Genomic DNA, 23,199 nt, shown 5'->3' on the forward strand with positions numbered 1-23,199 from the left:
AGTACAGCTGTCCACGTTCAGAACTTCCATCGACCTGGCGCACGAGTGAAGACATCATACATATGGGTGAGGGATGGTCCCATCTTTGTTCCCAGTGGGACGGCAAAGCCAGAAGCTGGAGATGGCTTCTGCCTGACGACACTCACTGAGAGAGAGTATGTAAAGCACGTCGGAAATATATATATACGGAACACCTCATTACACGATGGAATGAGCGTGAAGTATGTGGGTGGACAAGGCGTGGGCGACGCTACGCCTTGGGGTCCCACTAGACTGACTCCCCTCAGCACCAGCGAACACGTCAGCGATCGCTGGTAAGGTTGTGCGCCGGAAATATCAACAGGCGTTATTCCTGGGGGAGTATTCACTGGCAATAACGGCGGCGGTGGGGCGTTGTGGGGTACCTTCCACACGGACGTGGGCAGCGAGGCTCACCAAATTCCACCTTACTCATGGCAACAAATTTTGTTAACCAAGATATTAGCGAACTAAAGATCAGCTGGTAAATCATTAATCTAGGACAAAGATTATATAAAAATAATCATACGCTATAAATATAAGCTGAACGGAAGTGAGGTAAGGGTGTTGGCAGGTCCGGCGTGACCTCACCGTCCATCTCACCAGCAGCTTCCTCCACCCACTCACAGTTCTGTTCTCTCACGCAGCTCAGGATATGCTGACTTAAATGATTCTCATTCGCTGAATATCATTGAATGATCGACAGGCTACGCAGTCACCAACTGAAAACCAAAAACAGATATTTTTTTTTCCTTATCATTTCCGTTCTAAACTTGGCTGACAATACTAATTATCCGACTACACAGTCTACCAAACTGGCCAGTACAGACGAAACGAGTGTATACAGAGTGGCGGGTTTTGTCCATCCCACACCTTCACGCCTCCCTGTGGCTGGTATGCAACACCTCCCGTCGACTCGTGGGCTACATCATGACCAGGGTCCTACCGTGACTGTACTTCCCATATACCAGAGAACTGCTCACAGGGAGATCCCCTCAACGAAAACTGAGAGGAAATTAGAATAAACGAAAGGGTCAAGTAACCTCAAACAGCGATTTCGATGTTCCTCAGTGAATATCTAGACTCTGGTGAGGAGTCCTCCTCCAGTGGTGTGTGGTACAGGTTGGTAGCGTTACTCGGTGGTGGCATGACGCGCAGCTGGGTGTCCAGGTGAAGATTAACCACAGGGAATCGTACGGACTGCATAATCAAACTGCAACTCCAAAAGTCTATACATACTGCAGGACATTCTTTGTCATTTCCTGAGTGCTGCGCTTTAGTTCATAATGTATTACGTATAAAGTGATGATGGTTGGGACCACTGGACTGAGAATTCTTGACGTCCAAATACAAAATCACAGTACAGTTAGGGTAGGTTACAGCTACCTCCTGCCAAAGTGAACGCGAGTGAGGTTATTATATTACTGCGATCAGCTGATGGCACCGGGGCAGATGGTCCGGCCAGCCGGCTCTGCCAGCACCACCTGGTATGGGCGAGTCTCACGAGGGACGGATCCTGGCACACCTCATGACCACAGTACGTACCCCCAGGGTCCACACCTCATGACCACATTGGGGAAGTACCTGCCCGGCCTCTGGCACGCATCCCAGCTGCTGGTAACCGACCCAGCCTTAAACATGGCGTGATAAACTCATGTTTCAAAACATTTGCTCCTTCACTTCAGGATGGGAAATGAAGTATCATTAATCTCCTACGTGAATGAGATTGTATCCGCTGTCCAGCTGGGGTAATCATGCACACACTGCCCGCGTCCCACTACCCAGATGAGGGAGTCATGCACACACACACACTCCCCTCCCCCACGCCCCCCCACGACTAACACCACACTCTCCCTGTGTCAACATGGCTCTCATCCGGGCCCCACCTCACCTCTGGCCTCACCTCACACTCCCCTCCGTCCGTCCTGCCTCTCACCGACCTTCGCCTCACCTGATACTCTCTTCCCCCACCATCGCCACGTCCAGCCATTCCATGTGATCATTCCCTGACACAACTCCATCCTTTACCAAGCAATACCTTTCCTTTAACTGCCCACCACACACTCCCAACGTGATACTGCGCTATCGCTGCCCATTTTCTCCCTCCTCCTCCTCCTCCTTCGACAGTCCACCTCTATCACCGGTATGTATCTCCTGGTCTTCAATATCCTGCCCCCTAATCATCCTGGCACACAGGGACGTGGATGAGGAATGGTTATAACCAGCATCAAATCACCTGTAAACTCACCCTCTTGTTCCTCATATTTCACACGGCAGCAACAGCTAGGAACCATCAACCTGTCAACACTCCCTTTAGTATCTCACCGTCCGCTCCATCATCCTCACTGCAAACTCTCCAACAGGTGCTCTCCTCACCTGTATGCAATACTGGTCCCTCACTAACCTCCCATCGTCGTACGAAGACGATCTGTGTGACGGTCCACATCGGCATCTAAGGCTATGACTGTCACCTGCTACACTCACATACCCAACTCCCTCCACTTCACTTATCAACACAGTATTGTCTATGTCAGCGTCACCATCCTCCGTTACCTGTCACACTTGTGCCTCCACCATCCTTACGTCTTCATCTCATGGGCAGTAAACAAACCTAGACTAGCCTCTCTCCAGTGCTAAACCTAGTAAACAGTGCTTTAACTCATATCTTCTCTCAACTTTTTTCCACTCCCAAACTCAGAGACCAACTTCTGCAGTTTCTCACTCCAATCCGTCACCAGCAAATGAAAACTGATTCACCCAGTACCCAGGTATCCCCCACCCAAGACAGACTGCAGATCTGCTCTTCTCTAGCAGATCCTTACATCAACCTCCCTCACCACCCCATCTATAAACAGATCAAACGGCCATGGTACCATCTCACACCCCTGCAGAAGACGCACCTTCACGTGCAACCATTCACACATACATATTCATACACATCTTAATTTACTGTGATCTAAAGACGGCCAATAGATAAGACTGATAAACATTATATGTGTATCTAATGAAGTGACAGATAAATATATATATATATAGCACATGCATTTGCCACAATTTACCATAATTGAATAATATAACGTGTGTTTGATATCCATTTAACTCCCCCCAAAATAAGAAATTTAATTAAATACGCAGATGTTGCATTTGCCATGTTAACTCCCCCTCTCCCGGGTCATGTGATGTTATCTTCCCCTGCCTGTTGCACTGCTCGCCCCCCCCCCCCCCAAGTCATGACAGTGCTCCTTGCTAGACACTTGTCCCCCCCCAACACCCCCCTCCCCACCACCAGCACAGAGGCCCTTTAATCAGCCCGCATGATCTGACCCTAGACCTTCTTCCCCACACAGGTGAGAGCCCGACCTACTCAGAATGCCGGCCCTACATTGATGCCACCATCCGTGACCTGGCGGCGAAAGCCATCGTCTCCGGGGAGGTTCCTTCCAAGAGCCTGCGGCTGAAGGACTACGGTACGATGTCGGGGGAGATGAGCAAGGGGGGTTTCGTGCGAATGGTGGTGTGAACGACGGTGGCGATGGGAGCCAGTGATGGGAGATGCTATATTGCTAGGTGTGCCAGGCTGCTGGACTGACCGAGTGGTTGTGTTGAGTGATGATGATGGATGCTGGTGGTGCAAGAGTACGTGGTGTGACCCGGTGAACTGTTGAGACGCTGGGTGGTAGTGGGGAGCGACGAGATGTGTTTGATTGATACAAGAAAGGGAAGCGGGATAACAATGATGATGTCTAAGGATAGAAAGAAGATGTATTGTTCTGAAGAAGAGGTCTGTCATGAGGAAGGCATACGTAATGTCTGCTGACCAGCAACCCTAGGGAGGTGAGCGGTGCCCGAGCCGCTCTCGTGAGCGCCTCGCCCAAATGAACTTGGTAGGAAGCGGTGGGCAGGTGAGGGTGATCGTGCAGGCCGAGATGGAACTTTATAAGTAGAAACGTGTTTCCCCTTAGGTGGTGGTGGTGAAGGGGAAGAGGAGGTAAGTTGTGTGTTGGCATGAGGAGTGATATTGTGTGTCGGACTGATGGATCACATGTTGTGGGATCAATGGGACATGTTACATTTGAGGGGGAGCCTCCCTATTCTGGTGGAAGACGTCAAAAAATGGGGCCTTATGAATCTGTGACACAGTTTCCGATATCCTGTGGTAGGTGCACGTCGGTGCTCCTTTCTCACCGCCTTAATGCCTCTGATTTTCATCACTCAAGAGATTTTGATACAACTGCGACCAGTGATCGCCTGTCGCGGACTGTGACGCATCTTAAAGTGTTGGGTCGGAGGAAATGTCCATCTGCAGGAACACCCCATGTTGGCCACAGCGTCAATCCGACACGTGAACGGCTGGCCGCCTGGCCTCACATGGTAACCCTGGACATGAACCGGCTAGCCTGCCCTGCATGGTGACCCTGGACTTGTGCTAAGCGTCCTGCCCTACAGGATGACCCTTGAGTGGGTGGTTTCACCTGAATGATGACCCTGGACACGTAATGAGTGGCCTCCCCTTTATGATGACCCTGGACACGAACCAGCTGGCCAAACCTACCTACACCATAACCCTGGACACGAACAAGCTGACCTGACCACCATGATGACCCAGGACACGCACTGGCTGACCTGGCCGACATGATGACCGTGGACGGAAACCGGCTGACTTGGCTACCATGATGACCCTGGACAATTACCGGCTGACCTGGCCACCATGATGACCCTGGACAAATACCGGCTGACTTACCCACCATGATGACCCTGGACACGCACCGGCTGACCTGGCCACCATGATGACCCAGGACTTGTCTACGGAGCATCAACATACCAGCACTAACTACGACTAAAGACTTGACGTCAACTATGATGATCGTCAACCTCATACTCTCGGCGGCTTCAGCCATAAAACAAATCTACCCTCACATTTAGTACCATTTACTGCTAACAGTATTCACCAAATTTTGAAACGTAACGACAGACTTATGAAGACTTCGGTATTCAGTGATTGGTGTGAATTTAATACCTATGGATATAATAGAGTGATACATTTACTGCATCAAATCACTCTGGTTGTCAACAAGTGTAGTATGTATCCTTTCCCTAATAACTGAGTGCGAAGGTAACAAAATTATAATTTTCCTCTCGTCGAAAGATCCTTGCACAGGATTATGATGTTGTGATTGGCTTGTACTACCCTCGGCAGAATTGATTTTGCATCTGAACGAATAAACTGCCTTTTCCTGAAGGGAATCGAGATCTGTGCTTGGAAGGTGTGCCGCTCGATCCTCACCACATCCCTTCAACGAACAGTCCTGTGCACAGAGCCTGCCCGCGGGTGTATACTTCATGAACCTGTCTCGTTCATTTGTGCATGTTCCTGCAGCCCTGTGACCAAACTGGATGTATTGAGTTGCACCTCCGTCGCATCAGAGACGTCCCTACTCCCAGGCCTCCTCACACGATGTACAGACCCTCTCCATGTTAACATGTACCCATAACACTTTAACCGTTCACTATTTTTTGTTTCCCCCAGTAACTTCACGTTGTGTACCCCTACCATGTGGCTTCCCCATTACTGTGTAATTCCTCCTGAGTGAATGTCAACCCCTGCGCTAACTAACCCTCCAGTGAGGACGACCCAGGCGAGTTTTGTTACCTTATGCGAACCAATATTCGCGTCTGACCTCCACGACCTCGAACACGCTGATGACACCGAGGTTCCCCAAACCCTTCAGCCTCACCCACTCGACGGTATGTGTTGTGTGTCTCTCTAACTCCTGCGGGTGCCGCCGGCGGTGTGTTAACCAACCGAACTGAGCCTCATATACATGATCGTTTTCCCTCACCCCTTCCTGACGTACTGTATGTGCCTTTCCAACCCTCCGAGCGCCGCCAGTCTTGATCTCTTCTCCAATGATGAAAGATAACTAAGTACGAACGACTGCTCACTGGGACACCGTCCTCAGGCCCACACCCCGTTGCCAGCGTCTCCGTGCGCGATTCAAACGAACACTCGTTGCGCGATCCTGACTACGGCGCTGCCTCCGTAGATGAGAAAAAAAAAAATCTCTTTCGGTGACAGGTATTCGTTCGGGAAAACTCGTACGCGACGATTCCATCAGTCACGACCCCATTAATGACTCGGTCTTTGATTCTTAACCCCACACCCCAAAAGTAAGACATTACCTGCCATGTAATCCGGCAAACCTCCTCACCCTCCCCAGGTCTGACAGCCGAGAGCGCTGAGCCGCCTCCCAAAGAACCCTTACCAGGCGAGCATGATAAACCACCTGCAGAGCCAGCAGGTGCCGGCCAGCCTGACGTGCCTGCTGGGCCCCCGGCCGCTCCAGAGGTGAAGGTGGAACGGGTACCACAGGAGGAAGTTACAGGTAAAGGGAAGGGCACCATGAACGTGGTGGTGTCCCCAAAAAAGAGAAATAGATGAAAAAAAAAAAAAAACACCAACCCCCCCTGACTGTGACCCTCATAACTACTAGTGTCATAAAACAATGTGGACAGTAGTTCTAAAATATCATTAAAAATTCTTGACGTGTTCTCCGGCCAGAAGGCACATCTCTCACCTTCTGTGGCTGCAACGCCAACACACCATTTCTTTGGCAAAAAAAAAGAAAAAAGAGAAAAAAAAGGAAAATCAAGATCTTCAGTTGTGTTGCAGCAGGAGATGTGCCCCACTAGCTGGAAAAATAAAATGGTCTTATAAACATTCATATGCTTGTATAAAAATATCTCCGCTCAGTTGCAGTTTGACGTATTCCAGACATCATACATATATATATATATATATATATATATATATATATATATATATATATATATATATATATATATATATATATATATATATTCCAAAAGAAAAATAAATTCGGGTGCGTTCAGCCTCATGCTTGTAATGGGTCAGTAGGTCAATATGGCACTGGTGGTATCGGGGAGCTTAAAGCAAACATTTCTAACTCAGAAATGAATTCCTCAAGTTCACGTTAGCGAGCGACGCTCTCGACCTCACCGTAACATCCAGAGGGCTTTGATGGGAACATGTCCTCCTCAGCCTTCGGGTGCGCACGTCCCTCGCGGTGTTAACGCCCTGCGGTTGAAACCATTGTATTCTTTTTCCCCTATCCCACACGGTCCGCCTTGCAATTAGACCATATGATCTGTTATAGAAGAGGTGGGACTCATGCTCTCCGAAGCAATGATGGAAAAAAAAAAAAAGAATAATTAAGGTCAAGAGCTGCCACTGAGAGAGGAACAGACTGGGGAAGCCACGAAATTATTTGGTCACGATGCTTCCTTCATCTTCATTTCATCAGCAATCTGAGTTCAAAATCCTTCTAGACCGCATATGAATGTTCTATACGACGTGTTCTATACCGTATTATTGTCTCCCATTATAGCCAACTATACCGTTATAATCAAGTAACCTTTAATGGTTGTTGAATTCCTTGCATGGTAAAACATTTCTTAAAACCTTTCATAGGCAACCACGTACTGTATACTACTTATTGTCAAGCAATTTTATTACTTTAGAGTTTAACACTAGGTTACAGTTCTTATTAATAATTAATAAGTATTCACATTAACCCTCTAGATGTTGTCCCTCTAATTTTAAGTTATATACCAGGGCCAGACTTACCATGATCTATTGTAGAATTACTGTCAATTCTTATCTTGTTGCCAGCCGAGGTTCAGGAAGAAGAGGTAGACAAGTTAAAGGCTCAAGAGGAAGCTGACGAAGACGAAGGAATAATATCGAAATTTATCACATCATTGATGACGAGTGTGGGGAAAGGGAAAATAGAAATGGGTGAACATGAGGAAGCTGCTGAGGACGAAGGTATTATACCCGATCACGAAGAGGAAGTAGAAAAGGTTGAGGACAGGAAAGAAGAGGACGAAGGATTGCTCATGAAAATTTTCGATGTACTCCTCAAGATCATGAGTCACAGACAGGTGGCAACAGGTGATGATAAGGAGGAGGATGTAAAGATGGTCACGAAGGATGAAGAAAAGCAAGAGGGATTAATGATGAAGATTGTGAAGTTGATAATGGGCATAGGCCAAGACATGACAGAGAAACGTGAGAAGCATCAGCAGGAGGAGGAGGATCAAGAAGAAGCGCGGTTAACCAACCAGACGGAAGTGGAGGAAGGCCTGGACGAGGAGAGAGTGGACCAAGACGATGCCAGGGGCAAACCTGAGGAATACGAGGGGGAGGAGATGAAGATCCAGGAGCTCAAGGTGGCACCCCAAGAATTCGAGGAGCAGCAGCAGCAGCAGCAGTCTGTCGCAGCCGGAGATCATGGCGAGGAGGTTGAAGATGATCGCAAGGATGACAGGAAAGTTAAAGACGAAAAGGAAGTAGTCGACGAGGAGGGCATCCACAAAGAACATATGGCTCAAGCGGAGGATGCCCAAGGAGAAATGGTTACGGTTGACCTGAATGTAACTGAAGATGTGGAAAAGGAAGAGATGGCTGAAGACAAGAGAGTCGAGGTCTTGGAGGAGGGAGATGGATTCATGGTTAAAGTTATGAGAATCCTGTCTGAGGGTATAGGTCAAGATAAGACACAAATACCAGATCTAGAAGGCCTAGAGATACCTCTCAAGGACCAAGAAAAGGCTAAAGACGATGCAGAAGAGGACGAGGGAGTAATACCCACAGCCATAAACTATCTGACTAAGATATGGGGTCTAGATACGCCAGAAAGGCGTGAAAAAGAGGAAGTTGAGCAAGAAATGGATGTAGTCGAGAAGGCTCAAGAAGGCAAAGAGAGGGAGGAAGTTGAGGAGGATAAGAAAACTGGGAAGGAAAAGGATGCGGAAAAAGTTGAAGAGAAAATGGAACCTGGGATGGATAAAATGAAAGCGGAAGCTGAAGAGCACGAAGAGAAAGACACTAGAGAGACTATGGAAGAGGAGAAAGATGAAGGGAAAGCAGACAAAGGGAAAGTAGCTGAGTCTGAGGAAAAGCTGAAGGAAGACAAAGTTACAGAGGAAGCAAAGAAGTATGAGGAGAAGGTTGATGAGAGAGATGAGCCTAAGGTTGAAGTAAGCCGTGAAGACAGAGCCGAAGAGAAAGCAGATGAACTGTACATAGATAAAGATGACGCCGAAATAACTGAGAAAGATAAAGACGTGGAGGAACTCGAGGTAATGGCCATATGCAAGGAAGAGAAAGAGGTGGAAAAGGAGGAGACGCTTAAGGAGAAAGTAACAGATGAAAAGGGAGAGGGAATAATGCTTAAAGTTCTTGAAATATTCAATGGCATTATTAGTCAGCTGAAGGAAAGGAAAGAAGAAAAAGAGTATAAAGAAGACGTGGAGGTCCAAGATATAAAGGATGAAGAAAAGGACGAAGGAATGTTCATCAAAATGTCCAAATTCCTCACGAGCATTCTGGGTCAAGGTCCACAAGAAAGACCTGAAGAAGACGGCTCAGCCACGGCAACTGCTGACAGAGATGGAGTTGAGAAAACTGAACAGGACAAGAGGAGGAGGAGAGGAAGGAGGATGTTAAGACTGAAGAAGACAAGGTACAAGTAGAGGTGTATGAGGACAAGGGGGAAGCTGGAACCGAGGATGTACACGATAGGGAGGACAGAGTTGAAAAGCACGTGGAGGCAGCCTTCGTGGCTGAACAGCCTGAACGCGAGGAAAAAGCCGGAGAGGTTGAGGGCGAGGCGATCGCTGAAGAGCACAAGGAGAAAGAGGCGGTATCCGAAGTTGAGCCCAAGGAGGAAAAGGAGAGTAAAGATTTAGTCGAGGAGAAAATCCGAGGTGAGGAGGGTGTTCCTGCTGCAGACGGACGTGAGATCGAGGAAGGACAAGACGTGGCAGTAGTGGACAAGGATGTTGATGAAGGCAAAAGAGAAGAGGAGAAGGTTGAGGAGGAAGGCCATGAGGATGCTGGAATAATAACGAGAGCTACTGAAGCCATCATGTCGATCATTGCTCCAACGGAGAGAGACGGATGTGAGGGTGGTCGAGAAGGATGTGGCTGAAGACGAAGAACTGGAGAAGGTTGAAGGCGAAGAAAGGAAGGATGAGGGAGTTATGGATAGATTTGTTCACATGTTCAAATCGACCTTTGGTCTGGGTAAGACAGATCTCGAACTTGAGGATGAAAAAGTAGTGATTGTTGACATGGGAGAAGTCGAGGACACTGATGACGACAGGAAGGAGCAAGATCTTGTCGGAGAGAAAGACAAGGAGAAGGCTGAGGAATATCAGGAGGAGCAGCTAGGTGATACGGTAGAAGAAAAGGAGACTCTTAAAGAGTATAAGAAGGAGGAAAAAATTGATGAAGTTGAAAGAAAGGAGACAGTTGAGGAGTATCAGGAAGTAGAGAAACTTGATAAGGAGGAAGACAAGAAGGAAGTTGTAGAGCCTAAGGACGAAAAAGTTGCAAGAAAGGAGACAGTTGAGGAGTATCAGGAAGTAGAGAAACTTGATAAGGAGGAAGACAAGAAGGAAGTTCTAGAGCCTAAGGACGAAAAAGAAACTGAACGTGAGCGAGATGCCGTTGAGACAGTTGAGGTAACTCAAAAAGACCAAGATATGAAAGTACTGGAAAAAGACGCAGTGAAAGATAAGGAAGAAGAAACAGAGAAAGTCAGGGACGTAGAAGAAGGAGTATTTGGTAAATTCATTAATATGTTTAACACCATTATTCGTCCCAAGGAGGTAAAACATGATGACGAGGAAGTTGAAACAGAAGTGGAAGTTACTGACAAACATGAGGCTGAGGAACGTGAGGAAGCCAAGGTCAGTGAGGATGTTGAGGAGGATAAAGATAAGGTGGAAAGTGACAAGTATGAGATGGGTAAGGACACTGAGGAGAAACATGATAAATATGAAAAAGAGATAACTGAAGATAAAGAGAGGACAGTTGATAAAGAGCTAGCTAAAGAACATGAGGCAAAGAAGGAGGATGTCAAAGATGAAGTCAAAGAGTATGAGGAAGAGGTGCCAGTTCATATGAGTGAGGACCATAAGAGAGTTGAGGAGCACAAGGATGTAAAGATGGTTATTGATGAACAGCCAGAAAAAGCTCAGGAATATGAGGCTCAAGAGAAAGTTGAAGAAGAAATTGAACACGAAGAAGACGATGTTCAGACATCAACTCCCGAAGAACAACACAAGGAAGTACTTGAGGGAGACATAGTTGAAATTAAAGAAGAAGAAACAGAGAAAGTTAAGGATGTGGAGGAGGAAGAAGGGGTATTTGCAAAATTTGTTGACATGTTTACCAGCATTATTCATCCCAAGGAGGTAAAACATGAAGATGAGGAAGTTAAAACAGAAGTGGAAATAGACGACAAATATGAGGCCCAGGAAGGTCAAGAGGTCAAGGTCAGTGAGGATGTTGAGGAGGATAAAGATAAGGTGAGGCGTGAGGAGTATGAGATGGAGGAAGATACTGATAAGGAGGAACATGAGAATATGAAAGAGAGATAACTGAAGTGCTTAAGGAGAGAAGGCGGAGAGAGTTGATGAGGGTGAATATAAGGAGATAACAGAAGAGCATGAGCTCAAGGAAGAAGTTGAAAAGGTTGAGGAGAAGGAGGAAGTTGAAGTGATCTTGGAAAAGCAGGAAGAGAGCAAGGTAGAAGTTAAGGAGCATGAGGAAGGAGTAAAGAAAGTGGATGAAGCTGAAAGAAAGAAGACTGTTGAGGAGTATCAGGAAGAAGAGAAACCTGATAAGGAGGAAGACAAGGAGGAAGTCCAAGTGTCTAAGGACGGCGATGTTAGGCCAGTTGAGATAACTCCCAAAGAGCAAGACATGGAAATCCTCGAGGAAGACGAAACTGAAGACAAAGTCAAAGATGCAGAGAAAGAAGGAATATTTGGTAGATTTATCAGCATGTTTACCAGCATTATTCATGCCAAGGAGGTAAAACATGAGGATGAGGAAGTTGAAATAGATGTGGAAGTTACTGACAAACATGAGGTCGAGGAAGATGAAGAGGCCAAGGTCAGTGAGGATGTTGAGGAGGATAAAGATAAGGTGGAAGGTGAGGAGTATCAGGTTAAAGTTACTGAGGAGGAATATGAAAAAGAGATACCTGAGGAGCAAGAGAGGAGAGTTGATGAGGATGAACATAAGGAGTCAGCTAAAGAATATGAGGTAAAGGAGGAAGCTATCAAGGATGAAGTCAAAGAGTATGAGGAAGAGGTGCCAGTTCATGTGAGTGAGGACCATAAGAGAGTTGAGGAACACAAGGATGTAAAGATGGTTATTGATGAACAGCCAGAAAAAGTTCAGGAATATGAGGCTCAAGAGAAAGTTGAAGAAGAAATTGAACACGAAGATGTTAAGACGGTAACCCCCGAAGAACAAGACAAAGAACTACTTGAGGAAGACATAGTTGAAGTTAGAGAAGAAGAAACGGAGAAAGTTAAGGATGTGGAGGAGGAAGAAGGAGTATTTGCTAAATTTGTTAACATTTTTACTACCATTATTCATCCCAAGGAGGTAAAACATGAGGATGAGGAAGTTGAAATAGATGTGGAAATTACCGACGAATATGAAGCCGAGAAGGACAAAGAGGCCAAGGGCAGTGAGGATGTTAAGGAGGATAGAGATGAAGTGGAAGAAGCGGAGTATGAGACGGAGAAAGAAACTGACACGGAAAGACATGAGGAATATGAGAAAGAGATAACTGAGGTGTATGAGGGGCAGGTGGAGACAACAGAGGAGTATGGCCTGAAGCAAGAAGTCGAAAAGGATGAAGTGAAGGAGAAAGCTGAAGTGAGTTTGGATAAGGAGGATAGGAAGGATAAAGTTAAAGAGTATGAGGAAGAAAAGAAAGTTGTTGAAGCTAAAAGAAAGGAAACAGTTGAGGAGTATCAGAAAGAAGAGAAACTTGATAAGGAGGAACACAAGAAGATAGTTCAAGAACCTAAGGACGAAGATGAAACTGAACGTGAGCGAGAAGCTGTTGAGACAGTTGAGATAACTCCCGAAGAACAAGATATGAAAGTACTTGAGAAAGACGTAGTTGAGGATAAGGAAGAACCAACAGAGAAAGTCAGGGATGTAGAGGAGGAAGTCAGGTATGTAGAAGATGAAGTCAAGGATGTAGGAGGGGAAAAAGGAGTATTTGGTAAATTCATCAATATGTTTGCCAGCATCATTCATCCCAAGGAGGTAAAACATGAGGATGAGGAAGTTGAAACAGAAGTGGAAGTTACTGACAAACATGAGGCTGAGGAACGTGAGGAGACCAAGGTCAGTGAGGATCTTGAGGAGGATAAAGATAAGGTGGAAAGTGACGAGTATGAGATGGTTAAAGACACTGAGGAGAAACATGAGGAATACGAAAAAGAGATAACTGAAGATAAAGAGAGGACAGTTGATACGGATGAATATAAAGAGCTAGCTAAAGAACATGAGGTAAAGGAGGAGGATGTCAAGGATGAAGTCAAAGAGTATGAGGAAGAGGTGCCAGTTCATGTGAGTGAGGACCATAAGAGAGTTGAGAGCACAAGGATGTAAAGATGGTTATTGATGAACAGCCAGAAAAAGTTCAGGAATATGAGGCTCAAGAGAAAGTTGAAGAAGAAATTGAACACGAAGAAGACGATGTTCAGACATTAACTCCCGAAGAACAACACAAGGAAGTACTTGAGGAAGACATAGTTGAAGTTAAAGGAAGACGAAACAGAGAAAGTTAAGGATGTGGACGAGGAAGAAGGAGTATTTGCAAAATTTGTTAACATGTTTACCAGCATTACTCACACCAAGGAGGTAAAACATGAGGAAGAGGAAGTTGAAACAGAAGTGGAAGTTACTGACAAACATGAGGCTGACGAACGTGAGGAGGTCAAGGTCAGTGAGGATGTTGAGGAGGATAAAGATAAGGTGAGGCGTGAGGAGTATGAGATGGAGGAAGATACTGATCAGGAGAAACATGAGGAATATGAAAGAGAGATAACTGAAGTGCTTAAGGAGGAGAAGGAGGAGAAAGCTGATGAAGGTGAATACAAGGAGATAACAGAAGAGCAAGAGCTCAAGGAAGAAGTTGAAAAGGTTGAGGAGAAGGAGGAAGTTGAAGTGATCTTAGACATGCAGGAGAGCAAGGAAGAAGTAAAGAAAGTGGATGAAGCTGAAAGAAAGAAGACTGTTGAGGAGTATCAGGAAGAAGAGAAACCTGATAAGGAGGAAGACAAGGAGGAAGTTCAAGTGTCTAAGGACGAAGAAGAAACTGAACGTGAGGAAGACGATGTTAAGCCAGTTGAGATAACTCCCGAAGAGCAAGGTATGGAAATGCTTGAGGAAGACGTAGTTGAAGATAAAGTTAAGGATACAGAGAAAGAAGAAGGAGTATTTAGTAGATTTATCAGCATGTTTACCGGCATTATTCATGCCAAGGAGGTAAAACATGAGGAAGAGAAGTTGAAATAGATGTGGAAGTTACTGACAAACATGAGGTCGAGGAAGAAGAAGAGGCCAAGGTCAGTGAGGGTGTTCAGGAGGATCAGGTTGTGGGTGAGGAGTATGAGATGGAAGAGGAAACTGAAGCGGAGAAACATGAGGAATATGAGAAAGAGATAACTGAAGTACATGAGGAGCGGGAGGAGACAACAGAGGAGTATGGGCTCAAGGAAAAAGTCGAAAAGGATGAAGTGAAGGAGAAAACTGAAGTGAGTTTGGACAAGGAGGAAGATAGGAAGGATGAAGTTTATGAGGAAGAAAAGAAAGTTGATGAAGCTAAAATAAAGGAGACAGTTGAGGAGTATCAGGAAGCAGATAAACCTGATGAGGAGAAAGACAAGATTGAAATTCAAGAGCCTGAGGACGAAGATGAAACTGAACGTGAGCGAGATGCTGTTGAGACAGTTGAGATAGCTCCCGAAGAACAAGATATGGAAGTACTTGAGAAAGACGTAGTTGAAGATATGGAAGAAGAAACAGAGAAAGTCAGGGATGTAGAAGAGGAAGTCAGGGATGAAGAAGAGGAAACAGAAGGAATATTTGCTAAATTCATTAACATGTTTACCACCGTTGTTCATCCCAAGGAGGTAAAACATGAGGAAGAGAAAGTTGAAATAGATGTTGAAGTTACTGACAAACATGAGGCTGAGGAAGATGAGGAGGCCAAGGTCAGTGAGGATGTTGAGGAGGATAAAGATAAGGTGAGGCGTGAGGAGTATGAGGTGGAGGAAGATACTGATAAGGAGAAACATGAGGAATATGAAAGAGAGATAACTGAAGTGCTTCAGGAGGAGAAGGAGGAGAAAGCTGATGAAGGTGAATACAAGGAGATAACAGAAGAGCATGAGCTCAAGGAAGAAGTTGAAAAGGTTGAGGAGAAGGAGGAAGTTGAAGTGATCTTAGACATGCAGGAGGAGAGCAAGGAAGAAGTTAAGGAGCCTGAGGAAGAAGTAAAGAAAGTGGATGAAGCTGAAAGAAAGAAGACTGTTGAGGCGTATCAGGAAGAAGAGAAACCTGATAAGGAGGAAGACAAGGAGGAAGTTCAAGTGTCTAAGGACGAAGAAGAAACTGAAAGTGAGGAAGACGATGTTAAGACAGTTGAGATAACACCCGAAGAGCAAGGTATGGAAATGCTTGAGGAAGACGTAGTTGAAGATAAAGTCAAGGATACAGAGAAAGAAGAAGGAGTATTTAGTAGATTTATCAGCATGTTTACCGGCATTATTCATGCCAAGGAGGTAAAACATGAGGAAGAGAAAGTTGAAATAGATGTGGAAGTTACTGACAAACATGAGGTCGAGGAAGGTGAAGAGGCCAAGGTCAGTGAGGATGTTGAGGAGGATAAAGATAAGGTGGAAGGTGAGGAGTTTGAAATGGAGGAGGAAACTGAAATGGAGAAACATGAGGAATATGAGAAAGAGGTAACTGAAGTGTATGAGGAGGAGGGTGATGAGGTAAAGGAGACGACAGAGGAGTATGGGCTTAAGGAAGTAGACGATAAAGATGAAGTGACGGAGAAGGTTGAAGTGAGTTTGGACAAGGAGGAAGATAGGAAGGATGAGGTTAAGGAGTATGAGGAAGTTGTTGAAGCTGAAAGAAAAGAGACAGTTGAGGAGTATCGGGAAGCAGAGAAACCTGATGAGGAGGAAGACAAGGAGGAAGCTCAGGAGTCTCAGGTCCAAGAGGAAATTGAAGCCAAAATGACTCCCGCAGAGCAAGACATGGAAGTACTTGAGGCGGACTTGGTCGAAGATAAGGAAATTGAGAGAGAAGAAGTTGAAGCTGATGTATTGGCCAGTACTGTTGAAGATGACGAGGTGCTTGTGGAGGTAGTTGACGTGCGTGAGGCTGAGGGAGAGGAAAAAGATAAAGTTGAGGGTGAGGAGGAGTTTGAGGAAGTCAAATATATACCTGAAGCTGGACATAGTGAGGAAGCCGAGGAAGAGGAAGACAAAGATGTTCCCCAAGATGACATGGACGATGAACGTGAAAAATTGGCCGAGGCAGAAGATGCGGCTGGTGAGGACAAGGAGGCACAGGATTTGGGGTCTTTTGTTGGTGATGGTAGTGTAGTTGTTACTCTTCATGATGAACCGCATAAGGGAGCTGTACACCACCTGCGGGCAGCTGGGTCTTTGTACTGGGTTTTTGTGTCATCTTTCTGAACTATGGCAAACCCCCTCTCATCTACAAGCTCGGGACCTTGATCTCCTTCATTATACCCCGCAACATTACACGTTGGGGAACTGCTTGGATCAATGTGTGTGTGTGTGTGTGTGTGTGTGTGTGTGTGTGTGTGTGTGTGTGTGTGTGTTGATGGGCGACAGTTCTTGGTCCGGGGAGGGAGTTCTACACTCGATGTGGGAGTCCCACCTCTTGGTTTTTCTCTGCAATCATGCAACTGTCTACATTAACTGTTTTACCACTTAGCTCAATCCAATCTTCACTGTGATACTACAAGAGCACTTCTGTACATCTTCTCTAACAACCTTCTTGCATGATTTCTTGATATGACTCTGGGTCAGCGCAGTTCGCAATCTCCTTCCTTAAAGATGGGCACGACACTAACTTTCTTGCACTCTCCTGGCACGAACATTCTCTTCTTACGATCGTCTCTTCGGAAAATAACATTTAAAACGTCGCTTCAAGTTTTCTTTGCATTCCTTCAATGACTATGGGAAGGCTTCACCAGGACCACGGGCTCTCTATATGGGATCAAGTACCCTTCAGTAGTCTATTGATGCCTTTTTCTTCACCGGTGTCTGAGTGCTTTTCAAGACCTCCTCCCGATCCCACCGCCCCAACCCAGCGTTGGCAAGGTGGTGTCCTCCATAGTGATCATACTTTTGAATTTATTACCGAGTTCCTCGCATATTTCACTCTCGTCTTCAACGGTTCTATCCGCTGAATCCCTCAGCATGAGGGATAAAATCTACTGATATGATTTATGGACCAGTTTTCGATGTGCCCCTCCTCTGTTCGCGATATATTTTCTATTCTCCTTTTCGTTTCTCTTCTCCTCTTTCCTCACCTGTCTATACTCGTGCCTCCTAAACAGCGCCCATAGCCGGTTGAATTCTGTGCCACCTGTATACCTTCTCCACACTACGTCCCCATTTACTTGATGTCATTCAGCCATAAGTCTCTTTTAGCATCCTCTCTCTCTCTCTCTCTCTCTCTCTCTCTCTCTCTCTCTCTCTCTCTCTCTCTCTCTCTCGTTCCTCTTTTAATCTATCCACTCTGACGAATACCTGACTGATTTCCTCATTCTCAAAACTATGTGTATGTGTCTGTGTGTGTCTGTGCTTGTGTGTGTGTGTGTGTGTGTGTGTGTGTGTGTGTGTGTGTGTGTGTGTGTGTGTGTGTGTGTGTGTGTGTGTGTGTGTGTGTGTGCATGAGGTTGGTTGTGCGTAATCTCTCAGTCTGTCTGTCTGTCTGTTGAAAAATTAACACAAAAGCTACTGAAAACTTTTTTTTCCCCCCCGCCCTTCCTTCAAACTGTGTGAATCTGCAAGGAGATGACCCACAACGTCCCCCCACAATGGTACCTTTAAGACCGGAGAATCCAGTCTCACGCCTCCTTACGCCGAGTATGGAAAAAAAAATATTACCTCCTTAGGAGACCATCCTAAGTCATCCTCCACGCTTACGGAGGAGCATTTTTCCAATGACTTACGGGGAGAAACGTTCGCGTGATCCTTCAAACGTTGCTGTGACGGGGGAATGCACTCAGTGCATGCCTCTTGGTTGATTTTGTTTCCAGTCGACCGAACACTGCCAGTTCTTCAGTGTTGCCTCACTTAAAATTTTTTTTTCTCTCTCTTTATCTTTTAAGTGTTCCCATTTCATCCCTTGTACCCTTAGCATTTTACAGGTTTTGAGACTTGATAGTATTTATACTCTGATTATTTGATGTTATTTGCATTATATTTCTTATCCTCTTATGAAACATAACTTCTCAATTTCATGTTTTGATTTGTTTACAGATTTTTCAACTGTTCCTCAAACACTGTTAAGTATTTAGTTATTATATCAGTAGGTTTGATTTATCATTATCTTTTTTTTCTTTCAAAATCTAGTTTCTGATATCGTTTTATCTATCACTCGCCAGCTGCATCAGCTGAGGAACCACCTTGTGCTCCAGTCGAGGAAGGACCTGCTGTTCCAGCCGGGCCTCCTGCTCCAGCCGAGGAAGAACCTGCTGCTCCAGTAGAGGTAAAACCTCCTGCTCCAGGTAAGAAAGAACCTGTTTCTCTCGTTGAGGAAGAACCTGCTCCTCCAGCTGAGGAAGAACCTGCTCCTCCAGTTGAGGAAGAACCTGCTCCTCCAGTTGTAGAAGAACCTGCCGCTCCAGTTGAGGAAGAACCTACTCCTCCAGTTGAGGAGGAACCTGCTGTTCCAGTAGAGGAAGAACATGCCGCTCCAGAAGAAGAACCTGCTCCTCCAGTTGTAGAGGAACCTGCCGCTCCAATTGTAGAAGAACCTGCCGCTCCAGTAGAAGAACCCGCTCCTCCCATCGAAGAACCTGCTCCTCCAGCTGTAGAAGAACCTGCAGCTCCAGTTGTAGAAGAACCTGCTCCTCCAGTTGTAGAAGAACCTGCTCCTCCAGTTGTAGAAAAAACTGCCGCTCCAGTAGAGGAAGAACCTGCTGCACCAGTCGAAATTCCGAAACCAAAAGAAGCACCAAAGGCAAAGGAAGGAGACAGAATCCTTAATATATTTGACAAGTTCGTCGACCTCGTCTTCGGCCTACCCAAAGTTAAGCGCGAGGCAAAGTGGGCGCAACCCTGGCAAACACACAAGGAGTTCAAGAAGAAGCCCGTTGAGGAACCCGCGGCCAAACCCGTGGCCAAAGTCGTGAAGTCGGAGGACGGAATCTTCCACAAGTTCATCACTTTCATCTTCGGAGAGCCGGCCGCGAAACGCGAAGAAAAGTGGGCCCAGCCATGGCAGACCCACAAGGAGCACAAGAAGGAGCCGCAGAAACAGGAGCCGCAGAAACAGGAGCCCGCGCCCAAAGAGAAAGTAGACACCTCGGGAGGGATTGTGGACAAGTTCGTCTCCATGATCTTTGGAAAGCCTGAGGGCAAGCGCGAAGATAAGTGGGCTGAACCCTGGCAGACTCACAAAGAACATCAAAAGAAGGCGAAGGAAGAAGTAGTGCAAGAGAAGAAAGTGCCTGTCGCTACTTCTGGTGGTATTTTGGATTCTTTTGTTAAACTCATCTTCACAACAACTGAAGACAACGTCAAACGCGATCCTAAATGGTCCAAGCCTTGGCAGACTCACCCAGAATTTTCTAAGAAGAGCGAAAAGGTTGAGAAGGTTGAAAAGCCTAAAGAGAAGGAGAAAGTTGGTACAACCGGTGGAATGCTCGATTCCCTTGTCCATCTTATTTTCACTACTCAGCCGGAAGGAGCTGAGCGTGATCCCAAGTGGGCTCAGCCGTGGCAGAAACACCCAGAACATGACAAGAAGACTGAGAAGGTTGAGGAACCAGTGAAGAAGAAAGAAGTAGTGGAAGAAAAAGGAGGTGGGCTTATAGACTCATTTGTCAGGCTTGTTTTCACTACTCTTCCTGAAGGTAGTAAGCGTGACCCCAAGTGGGCCCAGCCGTGGCAGACACACAAGGAACACGCTAAGAAACCTGTGAAGGTTGAGGAGCCAAAAGAAGAGAAGACGAAAGTAGTGGTGGAAGAAAAGGGAGGTGGATTACTAGACTCATTTGTCAAGCTCCTTTTCACTACTCTCCCTGAGGAGTCGAAGCGTGACCAGAAGTGGGCCCAGCCGTGGCAGACGCACAAGGAGCACGCTAAGAAAGAAGCGAAGGCTGAGGAGCCAGTGAAGAAGAAAGTAGTGGTGGAAGAAAAAGGAGGTGGATTAATAGATTCACTTGTCAAGCTCCTTTTCACTACTCTCCCTGAAGGGTCAAAACGTGATCCAAAGTGGGCCCAACCATGGCAGACGCATAAGGAACATGCAAAGGGTAAAGCCCCCGCTCCTGCCCCTGAGCCTAAGGTTGTTCCTGAGCCAAAACCAGCAGCAGCTCCTGCTCCAACCCCAGAGCCTGAGGTTGTTACCGAACCAGAGCCAGCGGAAGCTCTTGCCCCTGAGCCAGAACCAGAAGTTGCTGCTCCTGCTCCAGAGCCTATCACCGAGCCAGAACCAGAGGTAGCCCCTGCCCCTGAGCCCAAAGCGAAACCCACTCCTACGCCCGAACCTGCCCCAGTCTCAGAACCGGAACCAGAACCTGTGGTCGAGGAACCCACTGTGGTGGAGGCAACATTTCGTGGTGAGGAAGCGGAAGGTAGGTGACAGTACTGTTTCAGGATCGCCTATGGGCAGTGTGCCTGTATGGCCGATCCTCACGTAAACTTACATGTAACACCTTGGTGCCTCGTTAGCTCCTTCTCTGGTTTAGATTTCCGTGAGTTTCTATACCCATATGTAAATATCGGTCATAAACTTCGAGAGAAGATTTCAGCACGATTATGAAGCATCTACGGGCATTACACTGCTAAGATATCTTGGGTACAATGCAACTAAAAAGGAAAGTCATTGGATAAGGGCTAACCCAGTATGATGTTAAAATGGAACCGGTTTGACATTCCATAAAGAGTTTTTGAATACGTGCCGTACAAAGCTGGCATCTTATCATTTCCTGAAAATACTATAATCAGGTTCTTATCTTTCATAGAGAGTATTATCTCCTCAGTCAATTTGTTTTCTATGTGCCTCACTTACACGTGATTCACTGGCATCCAGTCCACCAGTCCACAAACTCATCACACACTCTCCAATCTCTCTCATAATGACTCTTGATGACACGTAACTCACACTCACTTTCTACCTTAGGTTTTCCTCTCCTCGCACTCACAACCACGGCGGTACGCAGACCACATGATTCCCCGGTGCCGGATCAGAACAGCACCACTGGTAGAGGAGGGCTGGATGGCTCCCAGGTCCACTATGACAAAAGTCAAGAAACTGGGACCACACTTCTCTCCTAACACTGCTCTTAAACCTGGCTCTCTCTCTCTCTCTCTCTCTCTCTCTCTCTCTCTCTCTCTCTCTCTCTCTCTCTCTCTCTCTCTCTCTCTCTTTCTCTTCCTGTTCATTTCTGCAATGCTAGTTTAGCCCAGTCGTCGGCTGAGTCCTGCAGTATATGTCCACATCGACGTCCCGGTAACTTCGTAAAATCTGTCCTCTCACCTTCATCCACCGACTGTGATCACTCAGCACCTCCCTGAATATGCATTTACAAACCTCACATACTTTCCTGATACTCATGTCTCCGGCAGAGTACGTGATCCCTCTTCACTGTCTCGCATAATAAATCCATAACGTCTCACTGTTTCGATCACCTCCTCAGATCTCAGATCCTCATCTTCGAAAGTGAAATCTTCTGCCTCTCCTCCTCAACCCGATGATAGTTTCCTGATCTGTGCCTTCTATACTCCTCTCGAACAGTCATCATTCTCTGTGCTATTCTGGGTTACTTTCTCTGATCCGTTGTTTCTGGGTGTACCAGAGAGGACCCAGTTGATCCTTCTCTCTGGCCGTTATCAGCAATACATATAATCTCTTTGCCTTTTTATCTTACTTCCCTAAAAACACCCTAATATTCTTCCATTCTATTCTTCAGTTTCCCATTTTCTTCATCTACGAGGTGTATTTTTTTTTCATCCTGCATCTCTATCATTCCTGGTTGTTTCATTGCCATTGAGGTCCTAGCTGCTCCGTCCTCAACTCCTCTCGAATCTTTTCTCTTCGAGTTGCACAGTCCTCAAAATCTTCATCCATCTCCTTTTCAGATCTAAATCTGGTGTCAATTTCATGCTCAAGGGAGCTTTTCCACTCTAGTCCTATGCCTCCGTATTCATATTAGTCATGTATAGGAGCAAATAACAATAATCCTCTCCAGTTCCTGTTTCAGTACTATAACAGTCATCACAAAACCGTCAGTCCAACACTCTTTCCCAGAGTATCTTCAAAATGTAGGCAGCCAAGTTCCTGTAACGTAAATGCTAGAATGTGTTCAAGAATTGTGAAGTGAATCTGGCCAAACGTTTTTGTTTATTGTATTAAACTTCTCTATAAGTATCTCTTCTCACATATACTTCATACCATCCTAAATTCCAGTCCAGTCAGAGTGGGTATGGTCTTACAATAATAATCTTGAACACCTGAAGAAGTTGTACAAGATTTTTCCGTTGGTGGATGTAGCTTACGTTGACGGCCTTAATGACCTTGGGAACTGATTGGTCAAACAACCAACCAACCAACCCACTAACTTCCAACTTGATCTTGAGTTTCACAAGTCTGCCTAGGCACCTCCTAACCTAACCTAACCATAGCCGGTCGTTCCCTTACGTCTTGGTTATAACCACCAATTCCTTTGTCACATAAATTACGTCTCTCAATTTCAACAGCCTCTGCTAACTTTTAATGACCATTTCCTCCTTCTCTCTCTCTCTCTCTCTCTCTCTCTCTCTCTCTCTCTCTCTCTCTCTCTCTCTCCTCTTTATCATTACATGATGTATGATGATCTGTTCCAAAAATGATAATAATTGATCTACGTCTGTCAACCGCCTGGTTTACTAGTCATGACAGATTTTGGTGCTACCCATTTTAAGGCTAAATCGCTGTGTTGATCCATGAACCCCTGCGTCTTTGACTTTATCATCCTTGGTTTTTGCTTACAAGTACCGACCTTGTATATTCTTCACTTT

The 23,199-nt window shown here is 45.9% G+C and overlaps 1 protein-coding gene across 1 annotated transcript in view; it reads left to right on the forward strand.

Moving 5' to 3' along the window:
- LOC139762562 (uncharacterized) overlaps window positions 1–23,199 on the forward strand; it is a 70,618-nt gene that overhangs the window by 33,355 nt on the left and 14,064 nt on the right. Inside the window, 10 exon segments of the mRNA XM_071687592.1 lie at window positions 3,366–3,485; window positions 6,237–6,401; window positions 7,709–9,563; window positions 9,623–9,911; window positions 10,021–11,491; window positions 11,493–13,474; window positions 13,573–13,702; window positions 13,797–14,291; window positions 14,420–16,486; window positions 18,579–20,774. Of these exon segments, the coding sequence (XP_071543693.1) occupies window positions 3,366–3,485; window positions 6,237–6,401; window positions 7,709–9,563; window positions 9,623–9,911; window positions 10,021–11,491; window positions 11,493–13,474; window positions 13,573–13,702; window positions 13,797–14,291; window positions 14,420–16,486; window positions 18,579–20,774 (10,770 nt within the window).

The sequence above is a fragment of the Panulirus ornatus genome, chromosome 43 (genome assembly GCF_036320965.1).
Source record: "Panulirus ornatus isolate Po-2019 chromosome 43, ASM3632096v1, whole genome shotgun sequence".
Taxonomy (NCBI): Eukaryota; Metazoa; Arthropoda; class Malacostraca; order Decapoda; family Palinuridae; genus Panulirus; species Panulirus ornatus.